Here is a 20972-nt window from a genome sequence, read left to right as displayed (position 1 = left end):
GACAAAGCCAGTAAAAATTTCTGTATCCCAGCTTCTTCATCTGTAATATGGGAATCATATAGACCACTGAGGGTTGTTTTGATGACTGAACGAGACAATGCTTAAAAATTGTAAAGAGTGAAGATAAAAAACCCACCGAGTTATTTACCAGACAATTTCCCAGAAATAATACAGACCTCAGCACTAACAGCTAAGAAAGACCTGCTACCTCCTTCAGAGTTCAGATTTCACCTAGGCTGTGGCTGCCACCCCTCTTCCGTCCCCAGGAGCTGGGTTCCTTCAAGCTCCTCACCTTGGCCAATTGAATGAGTGTGTCCAGAACATGTCTGCAGACAACTGGAGCAGCCTGGGGGTGAATGTGGACAGTGGAGCCGCTGCTTGCATGTTTCTCGGTATGTTTGCGCCCCCCTGAACGCTGGATCTGGAATATATTAGTCCTGCAGCCTAGGGCTGCATCCATGGATACTGAGAGCCAGGAAAGCTGGTTGGAGCTCTTAGACTCCATCTTGTGCAGCAGGTCCAGAGGCCGGTTCTCATGGCTGCTTGACCCACAACTCTTGCTTGACTTTTTGCCCTTTTCTTCACTTGAGGAGAGTTTGGGTGTTTCAATGCACAGCTCACTCTCACTGCTGCGCTGCAAGATGGACAGCAGGCTGCGGATGACCCAGTGGCGGGTCTGGGCATGGTAGCAGAGATTTCTCAGTACTCGGTGTAGACGGCTAGTATTGAGTTTTGGTTCATCCACAAAAAGTAGGACCAGGAGACAAGATAGAGCTTCGTGGTCCAGGAGGAGCCGTCCTCGGAGGCGGAGGAGAGTGTCCACGTTACTGCCAGAAGGCCTGGAAGAGAAGCATGACTTCTGGGTAACACTTCAGCTAGAGCTCTGGGATCACGCATAGGCCTAGGGGAAGGGGATGAACTGGACACTTCCAAGTAGGCTTCAGAAAGGAGGGTGCCCAGTCCAAGGGCTCTTAATAGTAAGAAGAGCTGCCCTCTTGAGTGCCTACTATGTACCAGGCACTCTACAATGTCTACAACAGCTTCCTCACAACGATGCTGTAAAGACTAGAGAATTGCCCATTTCTGAGACGACAAACAAGAGGCTCAAACAGGTTAAGTGACTTGCCCTACATCACACAATGACTGAGAAGAGAGTAGAGATTCCAGTCCAGATCTGTATCACCAATTAGTAAAATCGGACTGCACCTAAAGTCTTAGGAGATGATGCTTATTTTTGCCTTCTATAGACAACCAAGGGGTTGAGTGCTGTATAGGGACTGATCACTCCCTTCACATTTTGGCATGTTGGGTCCACTCTGCTTCAGCCTGTTTAATAATGAACTCCTCTCTACTTCTGCAGCCTAGACACTACAATCTCAAGGCAAGTGGCTCCATTGTTTTCCTATTTGCATGGGAGGCAGGTGGTTTTCCTTGTGGTAGCTTTCCATAGCTAGTGCCTGCTGCTAGCCTGCCTTACTTTGTGATTATGGTCTACAGTAGCTATACTAACCCCAAAGTGTGGCTTTCTGAAGGGAGCTTCCAAAGATCTGGCTCCTCGACTCATTCAAGGAAACATCCTAGAGAGGTCATCCAGCCTCTCCACCTATAAATTAAGGGAGGTGGACTAGTAGCAGACATGAGGTGGGATGGCAAGGTGAAAACACAGACAAAGGTACCTGTTATGGCTGCTGCTACCCCCCATCTGGAAGGTGCCACCTCTCTGCACAGCAAGGCGAGTATACTGGACCCCACGGTTGCCACTTAGGCGACTGGTGAAAGCTGGAAGGAAAGAAAAACAGAAACTGAAATGGGGAAGGGGTGGTGAGCTGGGTTCAGGCAATACAAAAGGGAACAACAGAGCTTCATGTGGTCAAAGCTAGATATTCCAGAGCCCTCCCACTTGCCTCCCTCTGTACCCGGGCTACGGAGGATGGCAGACAGTGCAGAGGTGCTGCTGTGCCCAAAGAGCCGCTCGTGCATGAGCTGCCGCTGCCGGGCTTCCTGCTCTCGCCTCAGGGCTTGTGCCTCAGCTGCAATGTCAGGTGGCATCACGGCCAACACACTGTCCTCCATGTCTTCCAGGACACTACGACGCAGGTCTGAGGGCAGAGTCTGGATGAAGGTCACAGGGTCCATGGGGGTATCTGAGCTGGCATTCTGTGCCAGTTCCCGTCGCTGTTGCTCAGCTCTCTGCTGTGCCAGCACCTACAGAGCAGACGAAGTCAATGGGGGCACACTCACAGCCAGGCAGCCTGGCCCCACCAGCTCCCCGCTCACATACTTCCTCCTGGATGGCTGGAGGCAGGGCAGCCAGGAACTCAGGGCTCACTTCGGTCACACCAGGATTCCCCACCACTGCAGGAGCTGAGCTATTTGTTGAGGGGGCAGTCCGGGTTGGTGGACGGATGCCCAGCTGGTTCTGGAGGACTTCTCGGCGGATATCATCAGGTAGAGCAGCCAGAAAAGAGGGGTCCACACCTTCAGGGAGACTGATACCTGAGGGAAAATGCAAGATGTGAAGGGACTCACACCTCTACCGACGCCTAAGATACCCCTGGAGGAAAGAAACTACACAGCCTTGCTTGAGGGAAACCAGCTTGGTTTGTCCTCACTGCATGCAAAGGACACAGGACACACAAAGGAGGTCCAGCCACCTTCCCTAGGCTCAGAACAGCTCTTGTTATGTGCCAGGTTCTATGAGTACACTGTCAATTAACCTTCATCAAGACCCCATAATGTAATTATCACCACTCCCCCTCAGTATCAATGAAGATCAGAAAGTTAATGACCCCAGGTCCTACAGGTAGGTGGCAGTAGATGGGGGATTTGAGCTAAGATCAGTTTGACTCCAAAGCCTGGGCTCATTCCATTATGCAGTGTCAGTATCTCCTAACTGCTGGTCTTCCTCTCACATATAATGCTGTCCTCCATTTGGATGGAACTGTTTGACTGGTGGGCATTTTCATGCCAAGGGCTACTAGAAACCTAAACAGCCCCAGGATGGCCTGAGCACACATGGAGCTCACCTGCAAGGGGATCTTCTTCTTCACTGCTTGTTGAAGGCAGTGGCTCTTCTAGGATTCCCCGGGAATCTGCTCCAGAAATGGCTACAGCGGAATCTCTGGTGGAAGAACTCTCAGAGGATGCGGGAGGAGAGCTGAAGGAAATAATTTTCAGATTGTTCTCTGCATTGTGTTTCCCCATTTATAAAATACTCCTCTATAATACCCCTTTCTCATAGAAGCTAGGTTGACTTCCCCAGTGTACCAAGCATGTGCATTATTTAACAAGTATAGACGTGGCCTGAAATACCTGCCAGTATCTCCTGTCCTCCTCTTGCTCGTACAGTGCTTACCTGTCCTCGGGGGGCTGGGCAGGTTCCCCTGACTCATCACCCCCGCCTTGCAATTCTGTCACAACCGGTGGGGCATCCCCAGGAGTGGAGCTGCCTGCTGTGGGTTGCTCAGAACTGCCAGCTGCTGAGGTATCACCTACAGCCTCCTCCAGGGTACAGGAAGCTAGGCTGCTGGTGTCCATGGGAGAGCCTTCCAGTTGACTGCTGACAGCTGTCAGTGCATCAGAATCTTCAGCTCTCTCTGGGGAAAGAGAGGCTAGGAGGAAGTCACATGGAGAGGTTAGATCTCTGCCTGGAAGAGGGGGCCGAATTAAGAAGCAGCCAGATCAGATTTCTCACTTTTCCACCTTCACTCTACGCTGGCCTGATGTTCCCCCTTAATCCTATCTGCTTTAAAAGGCTCAGCTCAAACCCTTTCTATCATCTGTTGAATATTTACAGTGTTCCAGGCATGCCTATGAAACATCTTCCCTAGGCACCCTGGGTAAGGGATCTTGTCACTTTCAGATTCCCTGCAAACACCATTTGTACATGCATGTTGGTTCTATTTATCTAAACAAACAAGGTCCCTTGAAGGAGAAAACTCCTACACCTTAAGGTTTCTCCAGAGCACATCACAAGTAGCATGGTATAGAGCAGGGATGGCAAACAGGTTTCAATTTACCCTGATGGAACACTGCTGAGAAGAATTTTGAGGCCCCATTTCAAACCAGTGGGAAATAGTGCCATGAGATAAATGGTGTCTGCCAGGATGGGAGAGCTTATGTGTGGGGTCATGTGCTTGCCATCCCTGGAACTGTTAAAGGAGAGCAAGCTTTAGAGTCACACAGATCTAGATTTTAATCTCAGTTCAACCACTTATTTAGTGATCTGAGGCTAATTATTTCACTTCTGAGTTTCAGTTTACTCACGGATATAACACCATCTACTTTGTATGTTTTTCTTTTGAGGAAGATTAGCCTTGAGCTAAGATCCGTGCCTATCTTCCTCTATTTTTTTTATACATGGGACGCCTGCCACAGCATGGCCCGACAAACAGTGTGTAGGTCCGCACCTGGAACCCAAACCCACAAACCCCGGGCCACTGGAGCAGATTGTGCGAACTTCAACTGCTGTGCCACCAGGCTGACCCAACTTTGGAGGGCTGTTTTTAAAGAAATTAAGTAATAACCCTGGCATGATAGCCCAGAAACAGAGTGCTTATCCCAATTAACTGTTGGCATCATTACTAGTATCATTAGATATTCAGATGTATAATCACTTGAGGATATGGAGAAGAAACCTCCACTTTAGCTAAGAAAGCTAATGAGCAAGCTGAGATCCTACTATGTGAGGACTTAAACTTCTAGTATTTCTCTAAAGTAAGAGAGTAAAGAGAAACTACGAAGATGTCCATTCTTTCCTCCTATCTCCCCCAAAACCTTGAAATTCTACTCACTTATAGTGGGAGCTGGGGATAACTCCATCTGAGTTGTTTCTGCTTCTCCGCTTGGCCTTGTGGGACCCAATTCCTCTGGTTCTACAGGCATCAGTAGCTGGGTAGAGCTTCCCCTTTCTCCAGCTGGGGACTGCAGCTCTTGAGGAATCTCTCCCAACGCTGGTGGGGGTGGGAGTGTTGGTGGTTGTTGTGAGGGCTGCAGAGTAACAAGGGTCTCCTTGGGCTCAGATGTAGCTGCATCAGTTGAAGATGGGGTTGTTGGGTAGCTGTCAGGCATAGGTGTTCCATCTTTCTCGGAAAGAATGACAATGGGTTGTTAAAGGGCAATCAGCCAAGGACTCAAACAGCACATGTGGCTTGACAAGTATCCCACCCAGCCAGTGATGCAGGACTCCCTCCGACCACCAGTTGCTCCAGAAATAGCTTGTCACTGGTCTGGTATACCCAGGATGAGGGCTAAGGCCCAGTGCTATCTTAGTTCCAAGAATGGGAGATCTAACTCCTTGTAGATCCTAAGAATTAAATCCTTTCTGTGCCCCAGGTGGAAGAGGAAGAGTTCAAATCACTTCATAATGATGTATGCCTCACCCTAAATATCACCTGTCCCCTTCCACCTCCCTTTTTTTCTTCTAGTCTTGATTATCCAAACAACATCCAAAACTCTGTCTGACGGAAGCAACAGTGCCAAGACTAAATATGAATATGCCACACACCAGGGAAAGTAGTAAGTTGTATAGTTATCTTCTAATTGGGGCCTAAAATCCCTACCCCACAACAATACAACTTACTACCTCACCCTGGCATGAGCAGAATCCTCCAGCAAGGGCAGCAGGCAAAAGGCCATTTTACCTGATGACAGATCCTTTCAAAGACCTTTTGCTAGATTAAGGGCACCAGGACATCTACCCTCTTCCACTGCTATAAAAAATATCATGTAGACTTTGGTACAATCATTTCCCAACTCAAGTGCCAAAGGAGACAGAGGGTATAGGGAAGCAGAAGAAAGTTCTGAGGAAATAGGGGTGGGGGAGACAAATAATACCACATGGACCAGTTATTAGAATCACAAAATGGCTACCGACATTAAGTAGAATAGAAAGAGAAATAGAAAGCATATAGTAGTAATACCATTTAGCACACAGAGCTACCTTCCCAAAAGCAGATTGCTCAAGACAACATTCCTAGACTTTTAGATTCCACAGACCCAAAAAATTTATATATAAAAAAGAAAAAATAAAAGGAGACTAACAAAAGGTTACCAACTTTTAGTTTAACCAAGTAATAAAAAAATCCCATCGATATCATTTAATAAAAATATTCTGATACCAAAGAACTAGGAAGGATACAATCGCTATAAAAACAGTCCTTCAAATTGGATAAATTCAGCTTTCTGAAAAACTCATTAAACTTTCCTTATTTTGTTCATTTCCACTAAGGACTGGCACTTGGGAACCACTGTCATCAGGTATTCTCATTAAGTACCACACCATGGTGGTCACCAAAGGGGACAGGACACATGGTCAGAATGCAGCACAGGATAATTAGAACAAGAATCTGAACAGAGCATGTCGGAGGGGAAGTGTACCACCGTGGGAAAGACAGTAGACTGTATAGTTATCTCCAAGATGGGGTATGACCCTAAAACTATACAATCTACTACCTCATCCCACAGAGCACCAGTGTTCATCTTCAGCCCACTTGGGCCAGCTACTTGGAAGGGTCGGGAGAAAGAGCTAGCCAATTAGCAAGATGGGGAAAAGGGAGGGAGAGTTACCTGAGAGGTTTTGTTCAGTGGAGTCATTTGTCTTAGATGCAGTACACTGCAAAGAGAAGGGAGAGACCAATCTGGAACGTGCAAGCACTAAGATAGAGGTCAACTGTAATAGTCACCATCCCCCTCATATGCCATCTAGGAGTTCAATGACCTAGATGGAAGATGAGCAATTTAGTGTGCAATTATAATCTCCAGTTTCTCTAACACACACTCATGTTCAAGAATAGCTTGGGGACAAGAGGAAAACTGCCAGGGGACTGAGTGAACAATGAGAGGAAAGCATAATAAAGACCACTTTAGAGCTGAGCTGGGCACAGGACATGACCTAAACACAACTATTGAGACCAGCAACATTTCTGAAAAGTTTCATCTCTATGTATTCATCTCTCTATATATTTCCTTTTCTTGGGCTCATTCCAGTTTTTTCAGTCACATGCCAGGCTTGCTTATTTTCTCTCTCTTTTCACGTGTTTGAAACTATGTTACTGTTTGTTAGGTAAAAGTTCTATACAAAGGTATTTGTTAGATCAAGCTTATTATCGTAACTGAACATTTCAATATCCTCTAACTGCTGAGTGGGGTATAATAAAGTCTTTCACTCAAGTCTTTTAATGTCTTCATATTTCTATCAGCTTTTACTTATTAATATATCTTAAATCAATACTGTTCAAGGTCCCAGAAGTTTCAAAAAAAGGTAGGTAGCTTCCTCCAAAATCACGCTTGAGATTTTAAAAATTGAGCCCTAGAAAATGACATGGTGATGGGGTTCAGGGTAGAAATATTCTCTCTGATCTGAAGCCTAATCCTAACTTATTCAAATGATGGAATGGGGTCATCTTGGTAAGGTTCACCTACACTTGGTAAGGCAATCCACTGAGAGAAATGGAATTGAACCCCCAAGAACATTGGGCTCAGTCAAAATCATTCTTCCTGTCTAGTTGCAGTCGCTAAAGGTAGAGACTACACAGTGTGACTGGTGAGTCAGGAGTTACTCTGGTTCTGGCTCCAGTTTTTCCCAGCGAGACACCGGAGAAATAATCTTCCCTCTGTATTTGAATTCTTTCCCCATAAAACCATGTGAGTGTATGGTAAACTTGGAATGGATCATTTCTCAGGTTCAATGTGAACCTCCTAGGATTTTTTGATGACTCCTGGTGCCACATATACACTAAAAATGTATGAAAGTTAAGGCAGACATAGCCAAAAATGAATCCTCCCAGCCCTTGGGAATTACCTGTGCACTCTGATCCCTGTTCTCCTTATCTTCTTTGCCTTTGTCAGTTATCTTTGTTTCTTCCTCAGCCAGTTGTTTCCTGCGTTTCTCTCGCCTTTCTTCCAGCTCCTCATCCCTCAGGAATTCCAGGTGATTGACAATGGGCACTTTAACAACTGGATCAAAGAAGCCAAGATCAGAGGCTACTCAGGGGAGGTGAGGGAAGAAGCCAAGAGGCAGAGCTTGTGGTCACAGAGAACTAGGAAAACAACTTTCCATGCACTTGTCCCAGCCCTGGAAGGCTCACTACTGTCCTGATAACCAATCTGCCACACACCTGAAACACAGTCATGCATGCTCTCAGCATCAAGAACTTTGCATTCCTCTGTCCAGCGGGTCAGGGCTGTGGGGATGCTGGACAGGGTCCCTGTAGGGGAACAAAGAAGAGTAAGACTCTTGGCCTCGTCATGTCAACTGATCCAAAAATTGCACTATTTTCCTAACAGGACCCAATGTCTATCACAAGGTTTGGCACATCACAAGGTATCCAGAGATGATAAAGTTTTTGTTGCTCTTGGCTAAGTCATTGGGTGTTCTGGCTCCTATAAAATGGGGTTTCTCCAGGCTGGGGAGATGCTGTTCTGCTTGCCCTCAGCAGGGAAGAGTAGAATCTGACAAACTGTACCCTCCCCAAACTTGCCTGCTTGGCTGGTAGCTGTGCTCTGGTCATGGAAAAAGTCATCCAGCAGTTCATCATCAGACCGTGCGATGATGTGAACGTCATCGTTGCCCACCAGGAGGCGGGCCCGACCCCGGCTTTGTAGGGGAAGACTGCTGCTCAGCTGAAGGATGTCAGCAGCAGCAGAGGGACCAAGCAACCTGTAGGGTGATGGTGGGATGCCATGGTCACTGTACATCCATAGGGGCCCCACAACCTGTTATTGTGAAATCTTTTCTGTATCCTCTAGGAAATGCCTAACACTATTATGGACTTGATCATACTATATATAAGTCTAAGTTACTTTTCTAACTTACTCTGTAAGTTTGCAAACTTTATTTGGGCTGAGGATGCATATTATTCCATAGTTCCTAGCAGAGTGAGTGTCACTGATAATGCTAGGCACTGTTTTAGGGTATAATGCCTCTCTTGTACACTCACTACAGTTTGCACATTGACCATTATGACACCTGCATGTCTCTCTCTCACTTCTAAAATTGTTTCTCCCACTAAACTCTAAGCCTGAGGACAGGGACCTAAAGCTTTAAGTGTTTGGCATGAGATGCTTAATGACCGCTAAATGTATGCATAAGACATTTAAGCAAAAGGACATGTTGTACAATTTGTATTCCCCCAAAACGCTACACATACAATACACAAAGAAATGGGCAAATACATTATTTGTGTGTGTGCTAAGAGTGTTAAGTGATGGACTGTTCCTCCCAGGTCAAGACAATGCCGAAGCCCAGTGAGCCCAACAATCTTCTTCGTAACTCACCTCTGGAGTATAAGAGGAGGGTTGGGCTGGCGATTCCCAGGGTAGTGAACGTGAATGGTATGGCCTGTATTGGCTGTCAGCTGCCTTAGGGTCCTCTGACTGCGCCCGATGCCCTGTGTGAGACGTGTTGTAGAGGAGCCACTGCCCAGCGTCAGGGAACTGTGGTCTGCATGGCGTACCATCAGTGGGTGGGTGGTAGGGATATTTCCTGGGGATGGAGGGATGTCTGCTGCAAGGACAATATGCAAAGGGGTCAGGGCCAAAAAGAAATTTCTTTCATGGTTGTTCAAGCAGAACCATGTCTCCTGGGCCTTACTTCCTCACACGGAAACCTGAGCTTTGTCCTTTCTCCCTCATTCCCACACCTCATCTACAATCACTGATATTGCCATAGCTTATGCCACCATCTTTCACCTAGATACGGCAACGGCCTCCTAAATAGTACCTTCTCCCAATCCATTCTCCACACTATAGCCACAGTGGCTGCTTCTAGGCCCCTCAGAAACATGCTGCTCCCTCCACCTTGAAGACTCCTCTCCCTCTTCTTTACCTGTTCTTTTGTTCTTGGCCTTGATGTCATTTGCTCTGATTTTAGATTGGCTTAGTAACCTTTTACTCTGTGCTTTCTTACCATACTACAATGTAATGCCTGCATAATTCCTAACAGATCCTAAAGCTCCTATGAGGGAAAAGGATTCTTTTTCACTACTGTAACACAGTAGGCACTCCTCAAATATTTGTTCAATTTGCTAAATGGACAGAGGCTCAACATAAAGAAGACTGATGGAAATCACAAAAATGCAAAGAAAATCACAGAACAGACGGTATCTTGAAGATTATGTAATCCAACCCGTTTTTTTTTTTTCTTTTCAAACTGTTCATTTACAGGTGACAAACTGAGGCTCAAAGAGGTAAGAGACTACTTGGCCAAGACAACAGACCAGAACAGTTCAGTGTTTTCTGCTATATACCTATGATTTGGGGACAAGACCCGCCTTCTCAAGACAGCTTGATTTTAAGAATTCGATGTTAAAAGGGAACTCTGACGTTGATGAAGGAGGAGGGAAGAGATTCACTCTCTCCTCTGAAAAGATGCATCCTTGATGAACAGAGTGAATGTGCTCAAATCTATTCCCCAATGCCAAGCTCAAAGGCGTCCATCCAAACTCTTAAGATCCAGTATTACAGACACAAGGATTATTGATTGCCCTTTCACTGTAGCGTGCACATGGGGTGCCTGATGTAGCCAACCTTGGTATCACATTTTTTAAAAAAAATTCAAGCAAATCATCAAGTTGTCCAGGCTCTAAAATGGCTGCCTATTTACCGAGGTGGAGAGAACAAAAGCAGCCTCTCAAAATTCCTTCTTCTAAGTATACACTTATTGAGAGAGATGGATTCAGATATCCCTTGCCCCAGGAAGTCAGCATAGGAAAAGAAGTGCTTTCTCTATCAGACTGATAGCTGCTCTGGTTCACTGCTTGGCTTACCCTAGAGAAGGGTATAAGAATCAAGAGATAAAACCCAGCTGAGCCCCTGTATCTTACTAGCACTGGAGAACATGTTGTCAAACTCAATGATGAGATCATCCTCCCGGTCAAAGCGCTCAAATCGGACCAAGGGAGAAGCGTTCATATCAGGGTAATCCTCATCCAATTCCATTTCAGAGCCATCGTCGTCATCGTCTTCATCTCCCTCTTCACCTTCATCATCCTCCTTAAGGGGAAAATAGGAGATGGAGAATTGCTGGAGGTAAGGGTTTTCTGAAGTCTGGTGTCATGGCCACATTTGCACATGAGGGAGGGAGGCGCTGAGGCTAGCAACCCAGACTGTTGGTTTTCTCCAGCTCTGTGTTCCCATGGAAGAGATTGTCTGAACCAACCCAAACACAGTCCCCCCTCACCTGATCATCTTCCTCATCTTCCTCCTCCTCCTCCTCTTCATCCTGACTATCATCCTCATCCTCGTTACTGCCACTGCTGTCCTCTTCCTGAGTGTGCTCCTCCTCATCCTCAGGGTCCAGGATATTCATGGAATCTAAAACAAAGGGAGCACATTGGAGGACTATACTGAGTAGCTAGAAAACAGGCTACCGTGCAGGCCGGCAGACTCAGTGGGAAGGCGATGGGGTATCTGACTCTAGGAGAGGAAGAACCAGATCTGGGGTGATGTACCGATTTAGTGAGCCAGCCCTGATTTCCTGAGAGTGCCAATCAATGCATCAACACGCTGAGCAGGGTGGCTGAATGTGGAGGCTGGCTATAGGGTGGTGCTTGAGGAGCCAGGGTCTAGGACTTGGCCAAGTCTGCTGGTGCCCCCTTGCCTTTCCAGCCCTACTTTGCTATTGACTGCATCCTGTTGTTAAGAGGGAATCTGGAGCGATGATAGCAGGTGGGTGAGAAGAAAGCGAACCAAGTAAGAAGTGACAAACTTTTGGGCAAGCAGTAGTAACATGTTATTTGAAAAACTGGCTGAGAATAAAGTGGATGGTGTATGTCAGCACATGCAGACAGATGCTTCCTTATTCTGCACATGTGGGCAGCTGCCTCCAGGAAAAACCTAGTGTAGTGTCTGTCAGACGTGCAGGGCAAGAAGGGAGGCCTTTCTGGCCTCGGCACTCTCACCTTCTCGGTTGGCCTGCAAGGTGGAAGCTTGGCTGAGGTTGGAAGGAGCTTCATCCATCAGCACGTCCTCTTGTGATTCATCCTCTCCACTTCTGCTCACTGAAGGTTACAGAGCAGAGCCTTCACTGAACAACAGAGGACTTCCCTTTCCAGATTGGGTGCGCCTAAAGTAGCTATGTACACCCAGCAGAAATCCACTTTTTTTTGGATGAGGGAGAAGACCTGGGTTCTCTGCTGTTGACTAGCTAGGTGAGCTTGGCCAGTCACTTTACCTGTCTGAGTCTCAGTTTCCTCATCTGTAAAATGGGATGATCACATCTGCCCTGCCAATCCCACTAATTGTGAAACCACAGAGGATAATGGGTGTGAAAAAGCCTGTCCGATTTAAGAATAAATGTCTATTTCCGTTTATCCTTTGATTTCCTTCACTGATAAAATAAAAACAAGTAACACATACACCCTTGGAGTCAGGTGACAGTAGGGTACCTTTGCCGTTTTCCCTCTGAGTTGTAACAAGGGCCACCCTTAGGGAATGATCACTTTTTGCACTACTGAGACTCAGAGGCAGAAAGCCCCTGGATTTCACTAAGAACTGAAAGGAAAGCACTTTCTCACCCTACAGCCTCTACAGCCTCCTCTAGGCCTCCATGAATAAACGCTCTTGATGTGCCTAACGTATCATCTATACTGATGGCCACCCCCTCCACCTCCCCCACATAGGCAATGCTTCCGACCCGCCACAGGGTCTGTAGACGGCTTGTGAATATCTCATTTGTAACTGTCAACATCAAGACAAGCAGCAATCTAGGCTGGCTACGAGCCCTTAGGCAGAGCTGAGCAAGCAGATGATGAGAAAAAGGGTCCTCCCAAGAGAGACTGAGGCAAAGGAAGAGGCTATACTCAGTTCTGGGGCTCTCACCTATAATTGTACTGTTCCCAGATCCGCCATCCCTCTCAAGCAACTCATCTATCAGGTCCTCCAGCTCATTCTCAACCTGGAGAGAAATAGAACATATACATGGATGCAAACAAGTCTATCATTATGCTAGCACTGAAACTCTAAAAAAAAGCCAGCAAAGGAGCATACATTTCTAGGATATGTGTGACAGAGGATATTATATAAACACCACACACTTGGTGCTAAGAGCACAGAAACTAACATGTGCTGCCAATCCACACTCAGACTGTCCTTCAAATAGGTCCATCCCAGTTATCTGAGACCAGGTTAGTCTTTATACTATCCACAGGAATACATGCAGATCTCAGAGCTAGTGGCTCAGGACTGTAGGCCCCATTTCTTACCATTGCTATCAGCTCCAGAAATTACAGTGCCCTCTTTAGTCTTTAGAAGACTGCTGTTTGAATGCCCCAGTGAGAGCTGGCACTACAGGCACAACAGTGATGTTAAGGAGCTTCCATTAATGACCAGAGCCAAGTAAATCATAGACCCTGGGCCCAAAGGGCTCAGGCTAGCTTTCTACATCAACATTTCACCTGAGCCTAAGTTTTCTTGTTGAGATCTATTCCATTTCATAGTACATGGCATCCTGGTCCTGCCCCCACCCCTCATTTAATACAATTCAAACACATTTACTGAGCATCTACTAAGCGTATCATCTGTGCTCCTCTGCAAAGCAGACAGCATTGAGGCAAGGATCTAAAGTATTCACCCACCCACACCACTTGGGGGTTTGGTTGAGTGCCGCAACAGGGGTATGCTGGGTGATCTGCCTCCCTACCTGCATCTCTTGTGAACTGAGCACCTCAGGCTGCCCAGCAATCACCACTGAGTCGGTTTCAGCCTCCCCATCCATGATATCCCCATCTGCCACCTCTGTCTGAGTGACATCATGATCCTCCTCCTGCACTTCTGCTTCCCCAGGCTCGCCTGAAACAATCAACCAACCAGCAAAATAATCAAGGGATGCCTATGTGCAGGGCACCATGAAGCAAGCGTGAAGACAGGTCCCTTCCCTGGGCAAGTTTACAAGTTCTCAGAGAATAAATGAATGGGTGACAAAGGAAAAGACAAGGCTACGTGTGAGGACAGCCAAATAAGGCTGCAATTTTAAGGAATTCTTTGTGGGGCAGATTCCCACGCCACTATGACAGATCTCTGGAAGGCCAGCAAGTTCCCAGGGAAACAATACCAAGCCAGAACAGTTGTGATGCCATGTCCATAAAATAACTATGCCCACCCGGCAGCTCTCCAGTCCATTGGCTGTGATTCCCTACCTGGGTCCTGCTGGTTGCTATTGGAGTCCTGAGAGGCTCCTTGGGCATCCTGCTCAGACTTGCTCTTGCTGGAAGCACTCTTGCTTCCAAAAAGGCTACTGGGCTGGTTCACAATCCGGGAAAGTGTTTCCAAAGGCTTCAGAGCAGCATTGACTGTGTTGGCCATGTTGGGACTGAGATAAAGGAAGACACAGAGATGGACTGAGCACAGATATCCACACTAAAAGGAACCAAGGCTGATCCCAGGAATGGGGCATGGAAGATATAAGGTGAGCCTGGGACATCTTGTTTTGCCAGAAGGCTTTCAAAAGCAAGACTTTAAAAAATTAATGGGGTCATTACTACAGGCCGAATTTTAGATAATTTGAGCATCAGAAAGAATAATGATAATAATGGATTACAACACATTAAATATAAAAAGAATCTACAGCCACCAGGATACAAAAGCAGGCAGAAGGAGGTCCTTATTACAAAAGAATGCCAGCTAATAAGTAGGAATGAGAGAATCAGAAAATCACCATTCTGCAACCAGCAATGTAAGTGATCCAGGCAAGCATCACCAATGAATGCTAAAACTACTGAGTTAAAAATCTTCAGGGCATAGGATATTCACATGATCTTCATATGAGCTCAAAGTATCACTTCACAGATAACTTATTAAATATAAATGGAAAATCTAACCTTTAACTATGTGATCCAACTTAGCATCATCAATAATGAGACAAAGTGGCATTACGTGTCTCCTGATGTGATGTACTGAGAAGGGCAGACTCCATCTATGTAGCATTCTTGCCAAAAAAAAGTTTAACCTGAACCTACCCATAAGGAAGCAATTAGACGAATCCAGATTATGGGATATTCTATAAGATATCTGGCCTTCTGGATTCTTCAAAACAGTCAAATGTCATAAAAAACAAGAGACATGTGACAATCAAATGCAATGAGTAGTGCTCACTGGATCCTGGATCAAAACACTTTCCCCCAGGCTATAAAGATATACTGGAAATAACTGGGGACATGTGAATATGAAATGTATATTGGGTACTATTATATTAATGGTAAATTTCTTAGATGTGCTGATAGTATTCTAGCCATGTAAGGGGATATTTGTTCTTAGGAAACACGCTGAAGTAGTCAGAGATTAAGCATCACATTGTTTGCAACGAATTCAAATGATTCAGCTCCCAAAAAGGGGAGAGGGGAACTGAAGCAAAAGGACAGAATGCTAACTACTAGGTAATCTAGGTGAGATATATGGTGCTCATTACACTACTGTGAATTTGAAATTTTTAAACGTTTTAAAAAAATTGATGAGGTTATATCAAAAAGGCAAAGAAGTTAGCTGGAAGAAGCCCCACGGGCCAAAGGAGTAATGAAAAAGAGCATGAAAAAGAATGATGACTGTAGCGATCCAAATAATTCAATCACTGATTTTAAAAATCAATGAAAATTTTTGAGTCCATACCACTACTTAGAAAATATAAAGCCAGAGGAAACTTGCATTTGAGGTGGTGATTAAACCTATTTTTTTTGCTGAGGAAGATTAGCCCTAGGCTAACATCTGTTGCCAATCTTCCTCTTTTTTTGCTTGAGGAAGATTAGCACGGAGCTAACATCTGTGCCAATCTTCCTCTATTTTATATGTGGGATGCCACCACAGCATGGCTGATGAGTGGTGTAGTTCTGCACCTGGGATCCGAACCCACGAACTCAGGCTGCTGAAACAGAGCATGCTGAATTTAACCACCAGACCATGGGGAAGGCCCCCATTCAAACCTATTTTTGACTTTACTCTGAAAATTGGTGCCATAAGGGGAAAAAAATAAGTTTTTATCCTGCCTCTACAGTAGGAACTGTATTTCAGGGTAACCAGGCTTTCCCTTTTGAACTAGAGCTATATCAGAGGAAAATCCCAGCTAATAATGTAGAAGGAATGACAGAAATTAGAAAGTTGTCAGTGATAACACCCAAAGAAATTAGTGAAGCAGGCAAGGATTACCAATGGGAGTTAAGACCATTAACCGAGTATATAGTTCAGACAGAGAATTAGACCTTTATACAGTGCCAAAGCAGTAACACAGATTACTTTCTAGTAAGAAGGTGGAAAATGTAACAGTACAATGATGATTATCAGTCTACCCTAGTGTCAATCTTATGATTTAAAAAATATTTATTTATTTATTTGAGAAGATTAGCCCTGAGCTAACTGCTGCCAATCCTCCTCTTTTTGCTGAGGAAGACTGGTCCTGAGCTAACATCCGTGCCCATCTTCCTCTACTTTATATGTGGGACGCCTACCACAGCGTGGCGTACCAAGCTGTGCCATGCCCACACCCAGGATCCGAACCAGCGAACTCCGGGCTGCTGAAGCGGAATGTGTGAACTTAACTGCTGTGCCACTGGGCCGGTCCCCTCTTATCATGATTATTAATGGTAGTTCAAAGAGATGTGTCTCCTCAGGATACAATATGAGATGTACATTATCTATGATACATCCTAGCCAATAACGTTTAAATTGCTCTATTAAGCCTCTAGCCCTAATCAGGAGTTTACAGGAAACGGGGAGTAAAGGAACAAGTTCAACTACACTGCAAGGAACTAAATGGATGAATCTAGAAAGTGAAACATATTGCAGGACAGCAAGCCCAGTGACTTTAACAAGTTAGGGTCATGAACAACAGCGATAAAATGAAGATTAAAAAAATTAATTAAGGATCTGTGTTAGACTAGCAGAGGCTCCAAGGACATAACCAGACGTAATGCAAGGTCTCTAACTGGATTCTGGTTTGGACAAAAATTTTTTAATATGGATTTAGGCATTAGATAGCATGAAGATTTATTTATACAGAAAGGTAGAGACTATTAACTGAAAAAACAACAACAAAAACACCAACCCAGGTTACACGATAGCACATAAAATAGTTTAGTAAAAAATCTTATTTATGTATGTGAAGAAAATCATTGAAAGACATAGAGTAAGGTAACAGTAGTATCTGGGTGGTAAGAATATGGTGTCTACTTTATTTTTGCTCATCTGTCATTTCTTATGACAAACATATAGTTTTTTAATAATAAAAAGTATTTTTAATTAAAGGGGAAGGGAAAAAAATTACTGATATAGTCCAACTCTTGAGTTTGTAGCAAATGAGAAAACCAAGGCCTAAAGAAAGGAAGGTGCCTTGCTTATTAAAAGCCGCAATACTAAGAATTCAGGTTCCTACAAACACCCCAACTTTTCCTATCACATTGGCTGCTCACTATTCATCTGGTGAGGATACATGAAATACCAGGCAAATGAAGAAGTAAGCAGTATGATTACAGAGAGGGCAAAAGCCTGGGGCTGGAGGTCAGGAATGATTTTACCTGGACAGGTCCAGGCTGTGAGGCACTCTGGCCAGGTCATTAACCAGTCCCTTCTTCAGGAAGAGTCGAATGATGTTGTTCATGCCATTGTGTTGGGTCTTGGCTGTGGCACTGCTGTAGAAGCTGGAGGTGGAGGGGCAGGACTCCATGATAGTACTGATGATACACATCACTGCCTGAAGCCTGGGAGAAAAGTTTGACACCTCTATGATATGAACACAGCCCATTCTTATGCATCAGACAATCCTCCTGTGCCCTTTGTGTTTCCTCCTGGAAGTAACATCTAAACAGGAGGGAACTCACTCCCTGGGTGGTAGCATTTTTCATTTTCTTTAAATACAATCTAAAAAATGAGACAGAATAACCTGCTCAACTTCTTGCTTTAAGACCCTAGAAACGTAATGAAAACATCTCTTTGTTTTTTTGAAGCTGTTTACCAACCTCCTCCAAATGTAATCAGTCCTTGGGGTACTATAAAGCACTGTAACTATTTGAGAGGACCAGAGAATGTACCAGTATGACTAAAACTCTTGTTCTAGTGCAATGAATCCCATGGACCAAGAATAGAGTAAGGGGATGCTACTGGTTATCAGCACTAGGTCAGGCATGGATTTTACCTGGCATGTTTCTCTGTACTCTCAGCCATAGCCAGTGCCCGTCCCAGGGCTGCTTTTACTTCATTCACAAGGGCCACCTGGGCATCTGTGCCACTCCCTGCAGCAGCCAGGCTTGCGAGGAATAGGCGGGCCAGGGCAGGTGTGTCCTTGTCTTCTGCATTCTGGGTATGTGGGAGGAGGTGGTCCAGAACAAAAGCTAGCACACTGCAGTCCTGAAAAGTCATTAATCATGACATTTTAAAGATTTACAAGCACAATCATGCCATATCATTTGCACATCAACAAGGTACACCCACACAGAGAGTTGATCCTTGAAGTCACCCAGTCAGTGATCATCAGGTTCACTTTATAGATGAGAAAACCAAGGCTTAAAGGTACAAGCTAAGGGAGTAGCAAATCCAGATTTTATGCTTCCAAATTCCCTTCATTTCCTACTACACAGTTTACACATCTTCATTTAGATGCTACTTGGCATTTCTTAAAACATTTTTGTGTGTGATATTTAATAGAACTGTTCAGAGCAAACTTATAAAACGGTTAAGACAAGTTCAGTATTTTCCCAATCTGACAGATGGGTAACCTGAGGCCAAAGAAACATGGCTTGTACAAAGAACTTAAGTCAATGGCAAGGATTCAAATCCTGATTCCTAATTGAGTGCCATAATACCTTCAGTATTCAATTAAATCGTAATATTTACTGATACCTACAATGTGCCCAGGACCCTGGGCTAGAAATGGTCAGGGACTGAATGAGAAACAGCACAGTCACAGATATGGATATGTAAAAATATTTAATGCAGGGTTACTTAAAATAGCCAAAAATGCCCAACAACAGCTGGGAAGGAAAACTAAGTCAGACTTTTCTTTTTCCCTAACAACGATTTCTACCATGATAATTTATCTTAGAAAGAAACTTAGTCTGCTGTCATTCAAGCAGATTTTGGATCAAAATGCACTGATGATTTGGGAACTAGATAGAGATGATGGTTTCACAACACTGCATGTACTAAATACCATTCAACTGTACACTTTTAAAAATGCTTAATTTTATGTGACTTTTAGCTCAATAAAAAATGCACTGCAGAATTCTAGAGTCTGGGAAATTAGATAACATGACCTTGCTAAGACAAAACTATTAGAAATAAAAATTTGCCAGTAGTGAATAAAACACAAAGTTAAAATAGCTTTCTGAATAAAAGTATAAATAATGCTATGTGATATTATTATTAAAAATTGGAAGAAAGCTTCGCAATTTCGGGAAGCAGTATGACTGAGAGAAAGATTTGAATTTGGAACCAGAACCTGGATTCCAATTCTAGTCCTGCTACTCTGCAATGTGGCCTTAAGCAAGTTACTGACCTCTCTGAGCTTTCTTTCTTCTCTGTTAAGGGGAGTAATACCAACAACCTTGCAGTGCTGAGGTGAGGATTATCAGTAGTATTTGTAAAGCACCCATGAGTACTCAGTACCAGTAGGTTATTTGACACATATTAAGCAGATACTTAGGTAAATTTGCAATTAAATGTCTTATTGCACAAGTGATGCTACTATAAATTATAACTACAACTGGCACAAATGAGTAAAACCTTTGAAATAAATGCCTAATGTATATTTAATATATACTCCACAAAGGACTTATACCCAGAATACAGAAGTCAACAGAAAATAAGAACAAAAGACTTGGACAACTTCACAAAAGAGAATATCCAAATGGCCAATAAAGATAAGGAAATTTTAACCATAATGCAATACAACTATCAACCCAGAGAACTGCTAAAATGAAAAACAGAAAAGATACCAAGTGTTGACAAGGAGGTGAAACAATTCGAACCCCACATGCTGGTGATAATATAAATTGACACAACCACTCTGGAAAACTTTGGGCAACCATTTGCTAAAGCTAAACAGGCCAGCAATTCTACTCTTAGGCATATACCACTGAAAAGAAATGCTTATATGTATTCACCAAGACATGTATAAGAATGATTGTAGCAGCACTACTTTTAATACATTCACATAATGAAATTCTACACAGCAATGAAAATAAACTACACTACATACAAAAATGAACCTTGCAAACATGTTAAGCAAAACAACCTAGACACAAAGGAGTACACACTGTAAGATTCCATTTATATAAAGTGTAAAACCAACCTATGGCAATAGAACTCAATTTAATGGCAACCTTATGGAAGCTCAAAGGGGAGGGGGAGATGCAGGAAGGCATGAGAGGGGTAGCTTTTGTGGAGTTTGTCATGTTTTATTTAATCTGGGTGCCAGTCATTCCCCCAAAAACTAACTGATGAATCTCTTGGGAGTTCTGTATTTCTGTATATATTAAAAAAAAAATAGTTTAAAAAACCGGGAGCTGCTTTCAGAGGTTGTCTGCAACATTTATTGCCCCTACTCCACTCTCAGACCCTTCACTGCTTACTACCCATAAAATTACTATGTGACCCCCAAAACAAGGTCCTCTTTATAAAAAAACGTCCTTGGGCACCCCTTTTACATATAAGGGAACATGATATAGTTTCTTCTTCAAGCACCCTCTGACTTGAAAAATCTAACCTGAACATAATTCCGTATCAGGACACACAAAGTACGACTTCATTCTTTCTCACAGCTCTACTGATGGACATTTAAGGCTTTTTTAATAGTCTGTATTACCAATACTGTTACCATGCCTGGTGTCTTTGCACAGGTCTGAGTACATCTGGAAGTACACTGATATTCTTGTGTATGTGGTTTATTCTACCGTCCCCTAGACACCTTTACTTAGATGACCCATATTTTCTCTTCAAATCATTTCCTCTTCTAACATAAAAGGAATAATTAAAAAAAACCCAGCTGAGTCCTT

General features: G+C 44.1%; 1 protein-coding gene across 32 annotated transcripts in view; it reads right to left on the bottom strand.

The window, feature by feature from the left end:
- HUWE1 (HECT, UBA and WWE domain containing E3 ubiquitin protein ligase 1) overlaps window positions 1-20972 on the bottom strand; it is a 146478-nt gene that overhangs the window by 13624 nt on the left and 111882 nt on the right. For 13 of the 32 annotated variants that reach the window (XM_070605492.1, XM_070605491.1, XM_070605499.1 and 10 more), the window contains 20 exons: window positions 18116-18327; window positions 17499-17681; window positions 14136-14308; window positions 13640-13788; window positions 12820-12895; window positions 11901-11999; window positions 11180-11313; window positions 10824-10992; window positions 9277-9505; window positions 8481-8659; window positions 8118-8207; window positions 7802-7956; window positions 6568-6613; window positions 4794-5081; window positions 3356-3647; window positions 3027-3157; window positions 2282-2496; window positions 1917-2205; window positions 1677-1779; window positions 293-839 (listed from right to left, as the gene is read on the bottom strand). In XM_070605492.1, coding sequence (XP_070461593.1) covers window positions 293-839; window positions 1677-1779; window positions 1917-2205; window positions 2282-2496; window positions 3027-3157; window positions 3356-3647; window positions 4794-5081; window positions 6568-6613; window positions 7802-7956; window positions 8118-8207; window positions 8481-8659; window positions 9277-9505; window positions 10824-10992; window positions 11180-11313; window positions 11901-11999; window positions 12820-12895; window positions 13640-13788; window positions 14136-14308; window positions 17499-17681; window positions 18116-18327 — 3759 coding nt within the window. The remainder of the gene's footprint in view (window positions 1-292; window positions 840-1676; window positions 1780-1916; window positions 2206-2281; window positions 2497-3026; window positions 3158-3355; window positions 3648-4793; window positions 5082-6567; window positions 6614-7801; window positions 7957-8117; window positions 8208-8480; window positions 8660-9276; window positions 9506-10823; window positions 10993-11179; window positions 11314-11900; window positions 12000-12819; window positions 12896-13639; window positions 13789-14135; window positions 14309-17498; window positions 17682-18115; window positions 18328-20972) is intronic. The other 19 variants (XM_070605503.1, XM_070605507.1, XM_070605502.1 and 16 more) reach the window with 7 other exon arrangements.

This window comes from Equus przewalskii, chromosome X, assembly GCF_037783145.1.
Source record: "Equus przewalskii isolate Varuska chromosome X, EquPr2, whole genome shotgun sequence".
NCBI lineage: Eukaryota > Metazoa > Chordata > Mammalia > Perissodactyla > Equidae > Equus > Equus przewalskii.
The sequence above is the reverse complement of the archived record's forward strand: the minus strand, read 5'-3'. Positions and strand labels throughout refer to the sequence as shown.